The 20,031-nt window shown below is 35.5% G+C and overlaps 1 protein-coding gene across 4 annotated transcripts in view; it reads left to right on the top strand.

The window, feature by feature from the left end:
* LOC131066584 (protein translocase subunit SECA2, chloroplastic) overlaps positions 1-20,031 on the top strand; it is a 195,507-nt gene that overhangs the window by 54,568 nt on the left and 120,908 nt on the right. For all 4 annotated transcript variants that reach the window (XM_058001391.2, XM_058001389.2, XM_058001388.2 and 1 more), the window contains 2 exons: positions 16,805-16,922; positions 17,079-17,159. In XM_058001391.2, coding sequence (XP_057857374.1) covers positions 16,805-16,922; positions 17,079-17,159 — 199 coding nt within the window. The remainder of the gene's footprint in view (positions 1-16,804; positions 16,923-17,078; positions 17,160-20,031) is intronic.

The raw sequence follows: 20,031 nt of genomic DNA, 5'->3' as shown, positions 1-20,031 counted from the left end.
CTTTTTTAATATATTTTAGGACGTTTACATAGCATAGAGATAATGTAAGCAAATAATATCAAGACTTCAACACATCAATTATCATTGTTTATATTCATATCGCTGATTACATTGCAAAATCAAGTGAGTAACTATATTTTCTTCTCAACATACGATATTTTATACCGTGAGAGTATACTTTTACTTTCCGTACAATTTTTAAAATGAGGTCTGCCTTACACATCTTTGATTGGTCACACTCGGTGATCCTATAAAATTTGTCGGTTAACTATTTATTTACATCTCAAATAACAAGGTTCTCTCACAAAAGTAAGGAATTCTAATCACATTTTAATATATGTAAAACTGGAATGAGACATTTATTAATTCAGCAAATTGAACAGTACTATAATTTGTAATACAATTTTAACCTAGGAATATTTTAAAAGTGTATGGAAAATATGGGGTAAGATAATAAATTAAAAACAAGCAAATAATCTTAAAATTAAAATTTATAACATGTATGAAATCTGATAACATGAACTATTCTTTTTCTTTAATAATGTATAATATTTTTTTAGAAATAATGCTGCTATGTTTGATCAGAAAAAGCTTATGTAAATTGGAGTTGCAAACTCGATAACAAGAAAACAAGAATGTGAAGCCTTTCCTATTATAGAAAAAGTTACATGAAAATAAAGTTGAAAAATAAGACAAAGTAGAAGAGTCTGCTAAATACTTGGAATGGCTGACTGTCGCGCCAAATTTCGACTGCTATGTTTAAACCCTTCTTATTTCCGCTGATATTTCTTCTTATGCGACAAGGATACTACGAATATGTCACGCGATATGTCATGTGACATGATTTAGAGAAGTTTCGTAGCATTTTTTCACTGTTTTGCAGCCGTTTTATAGGGTTTAACTGCCAAATTTAGGGTTCCGTTTTTTTTGTGATTTTCCGCACTACTAATTTTAGGTTTTCGTCCTTTTTTCCATGATTTTCTGCCATTTAATTGCACAATTTAACCCCAAAAATTCGTGGAAAATCATTGACCAAATTTTCCACGATTTTTTGGGGAAACAATCGGCCACTGTAACTATTCACAATCATTCGTGATTTATTCCCGACTATTGCTTCTATGATATGATTCATTATAATTTTACAATCTTTCTTTTTCTTAATTGTCAAGTATTCTCTACTTTGGGTTTCCTAAAGGAACAAATCATATTGTGGTGTTCTTGTGTCTGATCTTTTCTTATGTGGAGTTTCCATTTGTCAATAATGGCACGTTGTAGTTCATTCTTTCATTACAGTAGATTTTGGACCATAAAATCCCTTAGGTTTTTGGTTCTTTATAATCATTGGTGTGGGGAGGTATAGCAATATCATAAACAAGTGCATGTTTTTTGTCTAAATTGAGGTCTCTCTTTGAAACAGGAGAAAAAGGTAAACAAGTAAATCAAGCAAAGGACAATATATTGTGTGGGATTTAGAATTCTTAGAAATTTTTGAGGTGGGGAGTGCATGTATGGAAAGCAATGCCTAAATTTGGCTGTCCTTTGGGAATGCATCCCTAGGGTAAAAATGGCTCGAACTTGAATGAGGATGCTTGTGGGATGATAGTGTGTGCTTCAAGGCAAATGTTTGCATGATAGGCTCTACACAAAGGCTATTAGTTCTAAGTTTCTAACTATTTCCTAGCAAGGTAAGTAGGGATGATAGGACTTGCAAAGTTGTGTTTTGGGTAGATAACTTATATGCACTATAGCATCTTAGGTATTGTTGTTTGGGAATCACTAATCAGGGGAAACAAGATTGAGGTTTGATTGTGAAGACATTAAATCTATCGTAATTTTCTATTTTGGTGGAGACCAAGGATTATGTGTTAAGCTATCCTACCTTCGTAGAGAGTTCTATTGGATGTGTTGTTGTATTTGGTAGCACAAATACAATTGTTCACATTAGTGAAGTAGTATTCAGGGTTTTGAGCTCGAGCTTCAGTGTGTATTGCAATGACGTTTTCGAAAGTGTTTTCAGTCACCTGGTTTGAGCTTCACGTTTCTTGGAGCCCATGTCTATTTATAGTAAGTCACCTTTTTGGGCTTGGTTATATATCCTCATCTTCAGTGACACCCCAACACCTTTAGTTTCGCTATTTGACGCTTCGTTGTTGTTTCTGCAATTTTATTTGTGGCGATTTTAGTAAAATGCCAAGTTATATTGTTAAATCACTTTAGCATTTAATTATTTAATAAAGAAATACCTTCGATTGTGTGCCCAAGTTTGATGGAGTAAATTATTTTAATAAAGTATAGTGGCGATGTTTGTGTTAGGTGTGGAAATTTAGGGAGACATAAGGACTTACAAGATTAATATTTTATTCTCCCATTTGGGTATTGAAGTTTGTGAAGGATAAAAGGGTTTTCGGAGCTCGTTTTGGGTAGGCGTGTGTGCAGTATTGTTGGAGAAACTCTGCTGGATTGTTCTTGGGACTCTTGGAAGACATAATTCTTCCTAGAGAATATAATCCACAAAGGTGAAAGACCCTTCTTGGGTGATTGCTGATAGTCTCATACAGAGGCTATGATGTTGCTTTCAAATTTGGAGATTTATTCAAGGGTGTGATTCAATTTTTCCGGAGTAAATGATGATCTTCTTAGTGTTTTGATTTGCAAGTAACTTTAATCTTGTTGAAGGGATTACAAAGTTTTGGGAATAATTGAAAAGGCATGATTGCAGGTGTTTAATGTGTGGCCATACAACTTGTTGGAGTGAACAAGATTCTTAGTTTTGATTGAATAGGGTATTTGTAGAGAATTGAGATCATCGGTACCCTTTCTTTGATTTCCTGAGTAATGGACACCCCTTTTTGTTGGTGATAGCCATTAAGTCTCAGTTTGTAAATTTTCCCTTACATAGTTCATCTTCATATGCAGTCCTACATCTTGAAGAAAACATATTTCTGGTCGATTTGAGCAGATTTGGAGTGAGTTGTTTTTGGGTATCCTTCCATGGAACTTTAGTTGTTGGGGCAATGAGTTTAGAGACTTGGGGCGAGTTTTATTTGCTGGAGATTATTTTTTATTCAGAAATTGCCTTTGGCAGGTTTTTCCCCTACAGAGCTCGTGTGTAGGTGTTTTGAAGTGAATTCTTGAGTTTTGGAAGTGCTTTAAGCTCTTCTAAAGTCGCCCTTGATGATATAAGTTGCTGCTACAGAGATAAAAGGGAAATTTTGGCATGCGAAGTGATATTGAACTACCTTTTGACTGCCGCCCTTGTTTTTTACTGTGCATTTTGGAAGCAATTTAATAGAATTTGGACTTGCATGTTGCTGCTCACCTCCTTTCTGGGAAGAGTAATTTGATGGAGCTGCACTGTTGGGATTGAAAGCTATTAAAGAGATCAATTTGATCACAGACAAAATCCTTTGGAAGCCGACTTGTCATTGGAGACGACTCAGTTTGAATCAGTCATTGAAAGCTGATTTTGGCGTGAAGGAAAGATTGTTTGCTGTTGCTAGCTTCTGCTCAGACCCAGTGCACTTTAACAGGTCTGAAGATTTTCCATCATTGCACACAGTTCAAAGGTTATTGTTGCTTGTTTGGTTTCAGTTCAATGCAAATTATTCTCTACTGTTTAAATCAGTTGGCCATGTCTGAAATCCTATTAAAACAATGTATGATGTTCTTGGAACGAAAGACTGAAACTGGTCAAGATTATTCTCTATTTGGCAAGAGGCATTTCAATTTTTTATTTTTGGGGATCAACACTACATCTTCCACCACACATCTTTTATACCACATAAATGCAATTCTTTACTTAAGAGTCATGACTCATCAAAAGGGGTCAGCCACATGTGAGGATAAATAAATTTGTTTTATTCCCCAAGAGGGGTGATCGTGCTAAGGAGGTCGGCCCATTTAAATACAATAAAAAACAATTTTTAATTCCCCCAAAAGGAGCAATCCAACATGCTTGGTCGGCCATCCCAAAAAGGCCTTCAAAAATAATAATTTTATTTTTAACATTCATAGGATGTCAGCGCCAAAGTCTTGAGTGATCAGCAATATGGGCATCACAAATATAGCATTAAACCACCATGGAGGTCAGCCAAGATGCTTATAAATCACAACAAAGATATCATTTGTATTGATCCTTCTTCAACATCAACAATATGATGGCAGCGATCATGTTCAATACTGCCTTGACATCAATGACAACAATATTCCCAACAGACATTCATTGATGAGGAGTTAGTTTGTGAACCTAAAGTAGATCTCCATGTGATAAATCCATTAACCAAGCTTCTTTTGTTGATTTCTTGATCATATTGTTGTATGCCTATCTTAGCTTCAGTTTTGAGGAATCCTCCAAAGGATGTTTGTACTTGCTCTAATTCAGCCTTATCTAGTTCCTTAACTTCTTCATGAACTCTTACCATGCTTGGCTTCTTAGTCAAGGCCATTGATGTTTACAAGTTCCCAATTGAGCATGATATACTTTCAACTTCATTTTTCAATTATTTTGAAACACATTTCCCCATTGTCTTCCTCTCTTGCCATCAACCTAACTACTCATGTTTACTCTCTTGTGCTAATTTTCCTTCTCTTCATATATCTTGCCATGCTTGGTTTCTCAATGGTTTAGAATTTGGGGAGAAACCGAGCTGTGGAGGAATGTGATGTAAACCTATTAGGGAGATAGTTGAGGATTCATATGTTAGCAAAACCTTCACCCAATTGCCATCAATAAAGAATCGGTTGAGTCTTTTCACAATATTTAAAAATTCTTTTCTTCTATTGGTCAAAGTGAATGGTCCATTTTTAGGACAATGTCATGGAGGTGGCTACAACTAATAAATTCCTAGAAGTTTTCTTGAGTTTGAGGACATCTAGTAATACTATCCTATTTTTCGAAGCATCTAGAATTCTTATAAAATTACTACCAACAATTATTGTAATTCAATCCCATACTTCCTTCTGAATTGTGACCATAGACCTACAAACATTAACTAGATTGAAACAAAGGTTTAGCAACATGTGTTTTACCCTCCTTATTTGCCAATCTATGCTTGATTGCATTTTATCAACGGAGACCTTGGACAAATTCCATAATTACCTATATCGTTGGATGCCCCTCTTGTAGTGTTGAAAATTCCTTGCCAATGATTCCACTTTTCCATTAGTTTTCTTGATTCTTCTAGAGAGAGTTTTGTTTCTTACAAAATTTGTATATTTGGTTTGCTCAAATCTATTTGGCATTTCAGCATACACCTTTTGTTAGGGGGACATTGATGCCCCTAAAAATATTGGTTATTAACTCAATGGCAACTTGGGAAGGGAGTCCCCCCATCCCAAATCTAAGCTTCATTTATCCCTTTGCCTTTCCTACTATTTCCAATTTAACACTATTGGGCTTCCATCCTTTGGCACTTATCCCTTCTTTATCTTTGAATCTATTTGGCACTTATCCCTTCTTTATTAAACCTTGTTCTTTGCCATTTGAATCACTTTCCATTTCTTCTAAAAAGGCATCCGCTTCTTGTCTTTTTAGATTTGGGAGATGATCACCTTTGTTGACATACACTATACCAATAAATTCTAGCACCATTTCAAATGTTGTTTTATTGGTAAAATTGCCCCCTAGAAGCATCTCTCTAGGGGGATATTCTTCATGGAAAACTTCATTTAATTTCCATGTTTTAGATTCCCTTGTGAGAGACTTTTCTTTGGGGTTCAAATGGTTCCTATTTTCAACATCTAATAGATCCTTATTAGCATTCAACTCCTCATTCTCCTCTTCAACACCTTTGGCTTTAATTTTTTGAGAGAATTCTTATAAAGAATGTTTGGGGAGATGGTTCTATTTTACATTTCAATTGAGTATTTTCCATCTCAACTTTTTTTCACTAGATTGCCAACCAAATCTGATCTGATCTCAATTTTCTTTTTGATTGGAGAGTTGAGGTTGATCATTACACATATTTTGACATATAGCCCAAATTCAGCTTCATTTTTTCATTTGCCTTAATGAATGTGTTGAGCTTCTCCTTGATGAGAGAAAGGATGGCCCATGTGTAAATTGTACAATCTTAGCCACACAGGTGCTATTAATGCATGATAGCCTCGGTAAGATAAATGATTGAATGAGAGATAAACTACGTTACCCCAAGTTTCCGGGACGGGGGGACGGGTTTCTGGGACAGCAAATTTTTTTGCCAAATTTGGGGACGGGAGGGGACGGCAAAGGGGACGGCTATATAAAATATAGGGAAAATTTAAAATATATAGGAAAATTCTAAATGTTCATATGAAAACATGGATAAAGCATGCATCTATACATTATATTCATATGAAAACATGGATATAGCATGTGTATGATACTATGAAAACATTTTAGAATGCAAACATCGAACATACAACATTATCAATAGACTCAATACTCAATATGCACTCATAATTCAGAATTTCAATTCATTCACATTGTCAATATGCATATCATAATAGATATTAAAGAAATAACATACATAATGGAGCCTAATTAGACTCGGAGGTTAAATTTTCACTACTTCCATCAGCGCAGTTTCCCCCAATATTTTTCGACGGGGGTTTGGGGGCAGTGCCCCCAAGTTGGGGTCAAGGGGCATCGCCCCTTGCGCTGCCCCTTGACCAATTACGCAAAAAACCCTTCATGAGATATTTCACTCCCTCAATTACGCAAAAAACATCATTAAAAAAAAATGAAAATACGACTTTTTTTATTTTAATATTTTTTCCTAGCCCTAGATGTGGGGGACGTCTAGCCGTCCCCGGGACGGCTGGGACGTCCCCAATCCGTCCCCAGCCATCCTCGGGACGTACGGACGTCCCCCACAGCTAGGGAAGCCGTCCCCCCGTTTCGGGGACGTCCCCTCAAAATTCTGGCAATTTGGGGACGGGGGACGTCCCCTGGCCGTCCTCGGGACAGGGACGGGGGTTTTCAGGTAGGGGACACGTCCCCGGGTTTCGTAGGAGATAAATGAAGTCTCTCATTCAAACATTTATTATCGTGAGGGGGCACGATCAAGTGATGTCTTGATCGGCCATGTCCAAAAGACATGGCCGGTCAAGGCATCGCTTGACTGTACCCAACCCACTACATATACCAAATGAAATGTGTGAGAATGGACATTGAAATAAAAATGCTCCTCCTCTCCTGCAACATAAAAGAAGACAATCAGATTTATACAACAATTCAGTGATAGATAATACATAGAAGAAGATAAATTTTAATTCTGATCCACAAAATTAACATGGTATTAGAGCCAGGTTTCCTTCTATAAAGCCTAACCGCCTGAAGGAAGATCCGATTAAGATCAGATTGATATCTCCTTGAAAGTCTCGAATATGGCCACATTGCAAGAACTTGTCCTCTCAAACTTAAACTACAAGCGTCCCTTGCTGAAGTCAGAAATTCAGACGTATGTTCAGAAAAATATGTTCTCTAGAAGAAACTCAAGATACCTTGTGATTGAGAGGGAGTTTACTAATCAAGATTGAGCACTTCTGAGGTAAAAAATGTAAATATTGATTATTATTATTAATACTAATAATTATTTTATGGGCCCTGTGTAAATCATAAGGAAGTGACGACTTCCAAATGATTTCCACTTGTATTTTTGAGGTTATTGGAAGGTGACGATCTTACAATAACTCAAGATTGTGGATAGAATCGCTGACTGAGGCAATCCACGTAAAAGCTTGTGGATAGAATTGCCGACTGAGGCAATCCACACAAGAGTTCATGGATAGAATCGCCGACTGAGGCAATCCACGTAAGAGCTCATGGATAGAATCACCGACTGAGGCAATCCACGTAAGAGCTTGTGGATAGAATCGCCGACCGAGGCAATCCACGTAAGAGCTTGTGGATAGAATCACCGACTGAGGCAATCCACACAAGAGCTCATGGATAGAATCGCCGACTAAGGCAATCCACGTGAGAGCTCATGGATAAAATCGCCGACTGAGGCAATCCACACAAGAGCTTGTGGATAGAATCGCCGACTGAGGCAATCCACACAAGAGCTTATGGATAGAATCGCCGACAGAGGCAATCCACTCAAGAGTTTGTGAATAGAATCGCTAACAGAGGCAATTCACATCTTGAAACTATGGTCCCAAGATAAGCATCATACGATTTATGAATATTGCTCCCAATACCTTTTACATTTATCTTACCTAGCTAAGAGGGAGTGTTAATGCATGATAGCCTTGGTAAGATAAATGATTGAATGAGAGATAAATGAAGTCTCTCATTCAAACATTTATTATCGTGAGGGAGCACGATCAAGTGATGTCTTGATCGGCCATGTCCAAAAGACATGGCCGGTCAAGGCATCGCTTGACCGTACCCAGCCCACTACATATACCAAATGAAATGTGTGAGAATGGACATTGAAATAAAAATGCTCCTCCTCTCCTGCAACATAAAAGAAGACAATCAGATTTATACAACAATTCAGTGATAGATAATACACAAAAGAAGATAAATTTTAATTCTGATCCACAAAATTAACAGGTGCAACAATAATTCCATGTTTAATGGATTAAAATTGGGTTCCCAATTCTTCAAGTAAAAACCTATACCACCCATTAAACATGGTTCTCGATCCAATATTTCCTTCTTGTTTTCCTTTTTAGGGAATTCCACCATGAAAAATCCTTTGGTATCAACTCAATCTTATCTCTTTCCCTATTGTTTCTAGCATCGGTTTTGAATTTTGATCTTGGATGGCTAGTACCTGTTGTGACGTTTTCACACATCGCCCCATTGCAAATGGGGACCCCTGTTTTTTTTGCTTTTTAGGGTTTTTTTTTTAGAGGTCTTTTAGGGTTTTGTCAGTTGGCTTTTGCATTTTTGAGTGCTGTCGGGGAGATCAATAGGATAGCAGGTCCTGCAGGAGTGAAGTCCTGATCCTGAAAATTTGGCTAAGTCTGAAAGTCCTGATCCTGAAATTTGGCTAAGTCTGGAATGCCCTGATCCTGAAATTTGACTAAGTCTGGAAACTGAAAAACCTCAAAAAACTAGATTTTGCAATATAACTCCTGGAGGTCTGAAACCACTCTCAAACATCCTGAAAGTATATATGGAATATAACTTAAAGTATAAGAATCTTTCTTCTTTCTTATACTTAAATGTTATATTCCATAAAAATTATCCTGATAGAGAGTTCAAAAAGTCAAATTTCGCCCCTGTCCTTCACTGAGGATCTAGAGCGAATTTCGCTCCTGTCCCTCTCCAAGGGACCAAGGCAAAGCGCTCTTGTCCCTCACCAAGGGTCTAGGGTGAAAAGGCTTATTTGGGTCATTCCTGACCTTGTTTGGTCAAATTGGAACATCAAAGGCATGAGGGAGGTGTGTTTTGTCCGTTGAATATAACTTGAGTGGACCACAAAGGAGGGAATCAACCCAAAAGACAATAATCGCTCCTGTCCATCTCTAAGGGACCAGGGCGAAAATCTTGGGAGAGCCTATTTTGCCTTGAGGAAACGAGTTAAGCATGCATAGAATGAACAATGGGGATCATTGCTTACCCCACAACATGAATTGGCAATTTAAAAGATAAAGATCAAGGACAAAAGTAGAAAATCGCTCCTGTCCCTCACCAAGGGACCAGGGCGAAAATGTGCTAAGGCACACTCCTTCTAAAGATCAAGTGAATTAAACTCAAAGTTCCAAATAACAATGCCATTTTGGACGCCAAGGATGAGGTTTTGAACGTGAAAGCAAGGAATACAAGGTTTAAAAATGCAAGAGCGCTCCTGTCCCTCTCCAAGGGACCAGAGTGAGGTTATTGACATTCGTTATTTTTTACCATATTTGGGCATTAATATCCTCCAAATCGCATTAGATGCCAAATTGCTAACTTTGGAATATTTGAAAAAAAAAAATTAATTAAATTGGCATTTAATAAATTAATTTTTAGCCTCAAAAAAAAAAATCGAATTTCTATTATAAAGGCATTTAAAATTAATTTTTGTGAAATTAAAATTAAAAAAGATGGAGCGCTTGAGGTATCATTTTTTTTATATTTTATCAAGTCGGCCTCTTTTTTTTTTTCAATTTTATTTATTTCGGAGCCTATTTTATCAAGTCGGCCTATGGGGAGGTAAAATGGTGAGTGCTCTATATATTTGGGTGTGTTTGTTCATTATTCAAATCATTCACTCATTATTTCAAGTGCGATTTGGAGGGCAAAGAAGAAGTGTGAAAGCTGGCCTATTTGGAGCAAATTTTCCTCAAGTGTTGAAGACTTAAGGTGGTGGAGTTGATGCTTGTGAAGACTAAAGGAGGCGCATTTTGCTAAAGGGAGTCTTGATCTACATTTTGCCTAGCAAATTCACCTTATTTTTGCATCTTTTTTTTAGAATTAATTCTCAAGTGGAGGTATGGCGAGATCATCCTAGTCCCAATGTTGAAATTTTGAATTTTGAACTTCAAGTTTTTAAAATTGCGTAGTTAATTAGGAAATGATAACTCAAGATTTATCATGAAGTTTCCTAATTAAAATCTTGAATCTTCCTTTTAAAGTTTAATTTTTAGATTTCAAGATATATTACTAATTTTGAAATGTTGTGTAGGTATCAAGATGGTGACTCCAAAGCCCGGAGGATCTACAAGTCGGCAGGTTCTCATCAAAGACGATCAAGCAAGGACAAGGGCGACCTCCTCCAGCCTAGCATCGACAAGGACGGCCTTCTTTGGACTAACGTCATCAAGGGCGACTTCTCCAATCCAGTATTCCAAGGCGAGGTACATCAATCATCCTGCGCATCAAGGACACAAGAAGTTAGAACAAGGGTTCGTTGAAGAAGCAGATAGTTCCATATGAATTAATTAAAGCTAGCTTCTCAACAACATCAAGTTGAATATTTACCAAGTTACAAGTGTCAGACGAGGTGGCATCCTAGTCATCACTTCTCCAGTCAGTGTGGTCCACCTCAACATTTCCAGATTCAATGTACCTAACTCATGGAAGGTGGCACAAACTCCGATGTACCTACCCCAGCTATCCATTGGTGGAATTTTCTAGAGAGGACATGTGTCCAAGCAATACAATTTTATCATTGGTCAAGCATTAAATGTTATGTAATGGTTGTAACAAACCCTAATTAGGGTTTTCATTGTTGAATCTTGGCCATTGATCTCGAATTGATCTAAGCCATCAAATTGTATTGAGGGCACTATATAAGCCCTGGCATTTCATTTTGTAAAGGCAGTTAGAATATAGTTGGAAGCAGTTAGAAGACAGATAGAGAGTAGTTAGAAGGTGATTAGCTAGTTGATAGAATAGCAATTAGAGTAGAGTAGAGAGAGAAGGCAAAGATTGTCGCCAAGATGTTGTTGTAAAAGACTTGTAACTTCATTGAAGAAATGGTGAAATTTATGGGTCGATTCAACAATTTGCATGGTCTCTATGCTTCTCGTATTTGATTTCATGTTATTAGATGAGTGGAAGAAATGTGCTTGATTGATGGTGGAATTCGTATATCCATACTACTAGCAGTTTGTTGATTGCAGACTTGCCTTGTGTAGTCAACTGGAATCATTCAGCTTAAGCTTAACTTCAATTGTCGCTTCTTCATTGATATGCATCAACCTGATGGTGTCTATCCCTGTAGTGATGATTTGAACATCATAAAGCTTTCCTTCGAAGATCGCACTAACCTTGTGGAGATGGTCCTGGGATGTCAAAATAAGACTTAGTTAGAATTTCATCAAAGATCATTCATTGCTCCTACATTCTTAGTATTAGAATTAGATCCTTTCCTCACCCTCCTCTTTTTTTTCCTTTTTTTCAAATCAAAGCTAGTAAGAGCCTGTGTTCCAGCAATATTCAAAGCAGATCAGACGTTTAATCATCAAATGTAAGTCCCCTTGTGGTTTCAGCAAATCACATCATACCACAGAGAGCTTATCCACACGTAGAGATCCTACAACGAAGAACCTTGGAGTCATCCTGATTGATCCTTTTTCGCGATATCTTCAGCAATCAGAGGCTTTACTCAAGAGAGGATAAGGTAACCTTGGGTATTTTATTCTGTGTTTGATTGTGTACAAAATACACGTCAACAATACCCCACCTATTTTAGAAAGAAAGCCTTAGTGCTCAAGTGAGACACCGTTCCTTTTAAAACCTCACTATTCATAGAAATAAAAATGCATTTTCCAGGGACTTTAGGGAGGATGGGAATGTTGTTCGTACTTGTGGCAGGGGATTGTGCTTTTGGAAATCCAATTTGGCCTTTTTCTTTGAGACTGACTGAATTGGTTGGTTTTGGAATATCTGATTCATCTGAGGGTTAAACCAAGGTCTCCCTTTGTTTCTTGATTCGCAGTTTCTTGTATGAGGCCATTAATCCCATCTATCTCTCCAATGTAAGTGATTTCTTTCTTTTGTGGGTTATCTCTCCTACACCTTTGCTATTCTATAATTCACTTCCTTGAATAGAATTCTGTTGGGAGCCATTTTTTCCTGAAACAATTATTATTATCTTTATTTTAATACAGTAGTATATTTTTCATATATATATATATAGTTTATTTTTATTTGAAGAGTTTTTTTACTTAAGTTATTTTTTGCTTTGATTCATTTATTTTGTTAAATGCTATTATCAATATTATGTTTATTATTAAATATTTAATAACAATTTGATGTGTAAATGGCTGTCAAGTTAATGTAAAAAATATTTTACACTTTGGACATGAGGCACTTTTATGCCATTGTAGAATCAAGAATGCCTCTTGATGTAATAAATCAACACTATATTAGTATATTAATAGTGCGTGATTGTGTCATAGGAAGCCAAAGTGCCCTTCACTCATTAACACTTGTCTTTTAAGGAAACCTAACCCAAGAAGTTTGTTCTAATTTGGGTGTTTGAGAACTTTGACCCGGAATAGAACTTAAGCCATTGATGATCATATATCAGATGAGGGAGACTAATTGTATGAAAATGCCTATATTTCTATTAAGAGTTATCTTATCCGAGGTCCTAATGTTGAATGAGCATAACTTACCATTCAATCACTAAAATTGCTGAAGTTTAATAAATTAATAACATATATATCTACATGCACACACACACACACGTTGTATCACTATGTTATCGCAAGTCAAAGTGCCATTCACTTTTTGATGCTTGTCTATTCTAGTAATTGGAGGTTCCAATTTAAGTGTGTTAGAACTTTGACCTGGAATTGAACTTAAGCCAGTCATCAACCTTCATGAAATGATGTAAGCTTTATCAAACAATTCAATATCTATAAAGCTAAAAACATATATAATTTGCCACCTGTCTTTTTGTTTTTTGAATATATTTATAATTCACTAAGTAAATTATTTCATTTTTTTGAACTTATCTATAATATATTAATTAGCCATTAAAAACTAACACCATGGAATTGCCACATGGATTATTATTTTTCTTTAGAAAAGGCACGCATTCACCACAAAAATTAATCCCTTTGGGTAAGATTTGCTAGGATTTATATCATTTGTAGGACAATTTTCCTAAAGTTTATCACAGGAAATATTGCATTAATGTTTTCAAATATTTGTAAAATTCCAAATAAAAATGCGAATGGTCATGAAGGGAAGCCAAAAGATCACTTTGTATATTGTAAAAGCTGAACATTGTGTAGGATCTTTTAGCCATTTTGCAGATATTGGACAAAGGAGGAAAATCTTTGAGCTCTTGTTTGAAGACTGAATAATGATTTTGTTTTTTGCATTTTTCCTATGTTAGTGTGCGGTTTTCATTTTTCAATTGCCTCTTTTATGTGATTCTTTGGAATTGCTGAAATGTTGCTACGGAAGTAGTCTTTTAATTTTTGCCATTTTGACTTAAATTAATGTCAACATTCTATTTATTTTGATTTGCACTCCTCTTTCCAAGCATTTTATTTTTCAAGTTTTGTAGTATTTTGATATCCTACCCGCAAAAACCAATTATATATAAACTGTATGTAATAGTGTGTTGTATAAATAATTTTTTGGGTTTTCAATAAGGACTTCCTCACCTTTCTTCAGGAGCACATTTTTTTTTTCTCCAAAATGGTTTGAAATGAGGAGATACCAATTCAGTTACCAACAATAGCTAAGCCATTGCAATGTTCTGCATGGCATGATAAGATGGCAATGTCAAGTAAAAACTGCACCTAAGTGTTTTTTAGTGAGCATTTCAAATGGTTTGGCTACTTTAAGTTCCAACTAGGCAAGTGGATAGCTAAAAGAGATGGCTTGATGTTCATTGGCACATGTCTAAGTGGCTAGGATAAAAAAATAAAATAGGTATGTACATGCAATCAGACATTCAAGTGAGAGGAATGGTACTTCGAGGAACCTAGGACAGATTAAAGTCGCTGAAAGATTCATAAAGATAACTCCTGATCAATTTTTGTCATGTTAGATCAGCAAGTTTCCAGCTATTTACAATAGCTCAAATCAATATTTCAATCATCTATGCTCGCTACACTACTTTTTTCTGTGGTGAAATTTTCTCTATACCTCTACTCTGATGCAAGTATCATTAGGTTGACTTTCTGAAAGCGGTGTTCGTAACATAGGTTGTTGTTAGGGTTTTAGACCATTTTTCTAACAAGCATTGAAAGCAGTGTTGAACATATTCCAGATTTGGAGGGCTTTGTACCAATGGTCATCATATTTTCATTCAAAGAGTCAACTAGTGTTTTTTCTTTCTTGAACCCTAAGTAATGGTTTTTCGATTTGCTGATTGATAAAATTTTTCTAGGATTTTCTCTTCTATCTTTGGTCCATTCAAAACCCTAGAATTCATGTAATTCAAGTCATCAAGCTGGACTGATGGAGTTGGTAGTATGTTCATGATGATTAAAGGCTATGTCACAATGTTCAAGTTCCTATTTGTGTTTGGCAACAGTAAAATTCAGATGAAATTCAACAAAGAGAAAAAAATTATTATTAATATATAAATAATTATATATTAAATGATATATATATATATTATAATAAAAAATCTAATTTAAATGTTATAAAATATTAAATTGTGGCATTGGAGGGGATAAAATTTGGCAAGGCAAATTATGATTCTTGAAAGATTAATAAAAAACTGTTCCTATCCCTCGCTAAATCTATCTCCTCCCATAGAGATAGTCAAGATTGTATAGTTGGGTCGAGATGGTATGGTGGAGTATTTCCCATGCTAAGTGTAGGGCCCCCACTACAGATGGGGTGCCCAACAAGAAGGCATAGGCTCCAGATTGAGGAATGCCCCAAGTGTATCATGTAAAGAAAATAATCTTGTCAAATTCTGTTAAAAAAAATTGAATCTTGAACTGTCAAACTTTCAATCCCTTGAACATAGACTCTTGACCTCTCCCAAAATTTCTGAACTTGCAAGCTCAAGAAATCACCATGCTACATCCATAGGCTCTTTTTTAAAATATATTTTAACATTAAAACCTAAGCCCTATTTGGTATGAATTTTTGGATGAATTACAATGAGTTTTTGGGTGTTTTTTATGTCCAATGAATTTCAAACTTCATGGCTGAAATTTGGTGAACCCCATGACTTAGGTTAGGGGATTCATTTCTTTTGACGATTTGTCAAGATTGTTGAGAAAAAAATGTTTTTTGAATCCTAGAGGATACTCGTGCGAATTGCTAATTTTAGAAATGATTATATTTGATAGTGGCTTTTTCTAATATAAGGGATTTTTCGGCCACTTTAATTAGTTGTTTTAAAATAGATTTTCTCTACGTTGCTTTTTTTCTAATTTTTTGTAGCTTTAGGAGAGGTTGCATTGAATTATTTCTTTTTGTTATATTTAATTATTATTCTCAAATCCCTAGGAGCATATTCATTGTAACATATAAATATGTACCTTGGGCACAAGATATTTTTAGTGGTAGTTGAAGTTAACCTTATGCTGCAAATATTGGCACTGCAAAGATTGCCATTTGCATGTTTGGTCTAAGTTTTATGTGTTACCGTGTAAGTTTTTTCAAAGTGGATTGTGCTGAAGACAATTTCAAGTTTTGTATTGACATTACATTTCATCGTAGTTAATCTTTTTGTGATCCGTCTTTCAAAAATCTTGTACTATGATATCAGTATTAGTAGTAGATTTGTTTGTTCCATTCTTATGCATGTGGATCTATTGGTCTCTGTTTTGAGCCAGGTAGTAAGCATTTTTCGTTTAGTTTAATTTGTTTAGTTGCAAGTCTTCATTCATTTAAAAGCACTTCATTTAGTTAGATGAGAACCTCTCAGTTTTTCCACTCAACCTCATTGACTTAAAAAGACTGGTCAAGTTTAAATTATTTTCTCTTATGCTAGGAGGAGTGTTAAATTTGTTGGGCACTTCCCTTACTAATTTGAAAAGAGGTTTATCCTTGTGTGCTATTCTGTTATGTGATGTCTCACAAGAGACGACTTAAAATGTTAACACATCACTAAAATAAATGCTTTATGTTTGAATATTTTGTTTAATGATGGAATCTGCTGCACAAGTCTGAAATGTAAAATCTTCTTCCAATTTTATGTGCATTTACATTTCATGTTAAAGATTTGTTGGATTGTTCTTCCATTTACATCTTTATATGCATTTGTATTTTGAGCGTGAGCCATTCAACTGATTTCTTATTCTGTTGCTGTTTCCCTTTCCATTTACATAACCAGTGGAGACAAGATTCATTGATACTTGTTCCATAGGAGTGTATCTTTTCTTTTTCCATGGTCATTGTTGCATCTGTTTAAGGCCGTCTTGCTTGTTTGTAATCTTAGCCTTTTATATTTTGCAGTTTACAAGATGACATGTTTGTTAAATTCAATTTCAACACAGAATGGGCAGTGAACTTAATATCAAAGGTCACGTCGAATGAAAACATCCCTATTGAAGGTGACACTATTAAAAATCAGGTGATTTAAGTTTTCTTTGTGTGATACCTGCCAGTTATTTTATTTTTTTTAACCAGGATAAACTTGTATACATCCATGTCTATCATATAACCTTTCATGCAAGTCTTTGAATTCTTTTTATGAAATCCAAAGCTAACTATTCTACTTTCAATGCAGCTTTTGGGTTTACAAAAGAGTGCAGAGCAATATTATTTTGGGTTACGAAAGAACCTTGTGGAGTTTGATGAAGTGTTAGAGGTAAAGGAATTGTATATTTTTATAAAATTTATCATGATATTTAGATTTTGAAATAACACTATATAATAAGAATTTAGTCATGTTGCATTATTTCATTCTATGATTGTAAAAAGTTCTGTAAGTGAGATACTTGGAGTTTGTAAAGCATCAAAATGTAGTTAGATTTCTTGTCAGATTCTGTATTCTTGTGGTTACCCAGACCTATAATTAATATAAATCAGTCTGGCACCATTTTTAGGCTAAGGCTAATATGAAGGTTAAGAGAGAACTAATTTATGCTTTTTAAATGTTGTACAAAGTACTGTTATAAAAATTAGCCTTCGAAAACTCCTATATTTTCAAACTATGTTCAAACTTTGTTTAGTAAAACAAATTCAATTATCATCCCATTTGTTGGTTATTGGCTTGTGCTTTGTCATCCTCAACTAGATGATTGGTTGTTTGTTTATGTATGCATGTGACATAATAAGAGCATCTATCTTGTATGTAGGTAAAGTTTGGAAAGTTGCTTCTTCATTTCTACATGCTTTTATAAAATTTAAATTTTGATCTCTAGAATTATAGGGCTTTTTAGGATTTTGGCAACAGTAAACAGTGAAAAAGATTTTTCAGTTAAAAAAGAAAATCTTTGAATCAAAGAGTCAATGCACAAGTGAGGTGTCCATCAATTAAGTAGTTAGCACCATAGTTTGCAGACTCAGACTTGGAGCGTACTCAATGAAAATTTGGCAACTTAAAAGACACTTAAATTTTTGAGAAAAAAAATAAAAAAATCAATCAAACAAATTTTATGCTGACATCAACTACAAATTGTATCAAATGAGTTTGGTAGGGGCATGGGGGCAACATGCCTAGGGGGTTGAGGGGCAAAATGAAGACTTTGAAGATCGCACAAACCTTCATGGCACACACTGCTTTCATAATTTTTTAAAAGGAAAAAGACAAGCTAAAAAAAAAGAGTATTTGGAATATTTAACACGTTTTTTTTGAGATTTTGATGTGTTGCTGGCATGACAACTCAAGTGGAAAATCTTGGCAAAAAACTTGGCGAGTAAACTATGTGAGTACTCACAGAACAGAAAACCTCATGAGTAATCAGCAACTCACCAAGTTTGGAACTATGCTTAGGACAATGTAAAAAGATAAGCAATAAGATATCATAACCTTGTAAATAAGAAAGAAAGCCTATTTTACATGATACATTTCTGTGTTGTTTCCAACTTAATGATAATCAAGACATTTGCATTCTAAAATGTTGCTAACTTTTGTGAGGAGGAAGGTCAATTGCACTGCCATCTATGAGGCATGCAATGATTATTTAGATAATATTCAGCCACATGTTACTTATTGCCATGTTGTTAACAGAATCAATTTCAAACTTTACCATGCATTTCAAACACCATGTGATACCAAACCAAATCCAGTATGTCAATCTGTGCAAAAGGAAAGATATGAAGTTATAAGGTTTTCATTTTCTTTGTCCAATGTAAAGGTGGTCATGTCGCCGAATGATTTTTTCTAATGGACTCAAAAATTATACTGACTTATCAAAAATTGAAACGATTCCAAAATTTCATGTAGTTATGACTTCCACTTCGGAATCCAACGAGGTTGTGATGTCACAACCACCCTTTTTCTCGCCAGCCACTCAAAAGCAAAGGAGAAAGAACAAAAAAAGGTTAAATTGTCAGACTTATTTGAAAGATTCATAACTCACATCGGCACTCAAGTTGGTTTCCACAACCACCAAAATCTCCGACAAACTCTTTGCCCGCGTGAAGAAAAGCAAAAAAGAAGCTTGAAAAGCCCATCAGTGCTTTAGCTTCCTTGTGCAACTTCAGTCGGAGCCCGACAAGGTTGTCACAACCACGCCAGACTCCAACATATTATTCAAAACCACATATCAAAGAAAAAGAGGCTGCGACATGTCATATGGTTTCTAAAACTTCAGCGGGATTCAAAATGGTTTTGAAAAGCATCAAAACTTTTGATGCACGTATTCCATGGTGCTATGACTGCAGGGTAGGCACAAAGTTGATTTGTTGAAAAAGATTTAGAAACTTTCAAGCAAATGCAAGTGATATGCATAAAGCCGTGATGCCATTGTATTTGTAAGCATTTCCTAGGCCCGTGCTAAGGAGAAATTGTCATGAGGGAGATTATGAACTGGATTTAAGTACTACTGGTCTTGAAATTTAGAGTTTATTAATGTTGATTATCAATCATTCATTGAGCTTTGGAATATGGCATTGATATCCATCAAAACATGAATAGAAGCAGATTTCTGTTAGATGTTTTAGCCACAAGTGCTTTGCTAAAAATGTATGCAAGGCGTAGGATTAATGCTGTGTTATGTACATAGAATGCCTTCAAATAATTCATGCAAATGCAAATGGTAGCAATCAAACCATAACTTAAGTTAGAATCACATTGCTCTGCAAAATGGTCATTCCAATAATTCTGTTGGGACTGGTAAAAGGCTATGGAGGGATCATGTCCAGACATTTACTCAACATATTGGTGATTTCACCTTTTTGGGATCGGTCAACAAAATCTAGAAGGGATCAATGGAGATATATGAAATAGAGCGAACAGAGCTATTCGAGAATACCAATTATGTCATAAAAGACAGATTGAGACAGATAAAGTGAATGGTTATGTAGCAGGTGATGATTTAAGGATGCTACTAATCTGGTAATCGATTATGCTCGAAGGCTGATGGAAGGAATGATTTCGCTCGAAACTTTGAAATGTAAGGTCTTTGCAAGAAAATGTATGTAAAACGAAGCTAAGTAGATGGTATCCTATCGGAACATTTGGGAGAGTAGCTTTGACTTGCATATACCGATCAAATTCACAAGAAAGGCTACCT

The sequence above is a fragment of the Cryptomeria japonica genome, chromosome 10 (genome assembly GCF_030272615.1).
Source record: "Cryptomeria japonica chromosome 10, Sugi_1.0, whole genome shotgun sequence".
Lineage (NCBI taxonomy): Eukaryota > Viridiplantae > Streptophyta > Pinopsida > Cupressales > Cupressaceae > Cryptomeria > Cryptomeria japonica.
The sequence above is the reverse complement of the archived record's forward strand: the minus strand, read 5'-3'. Positions and strand labels throughout refer to the sequence as shown.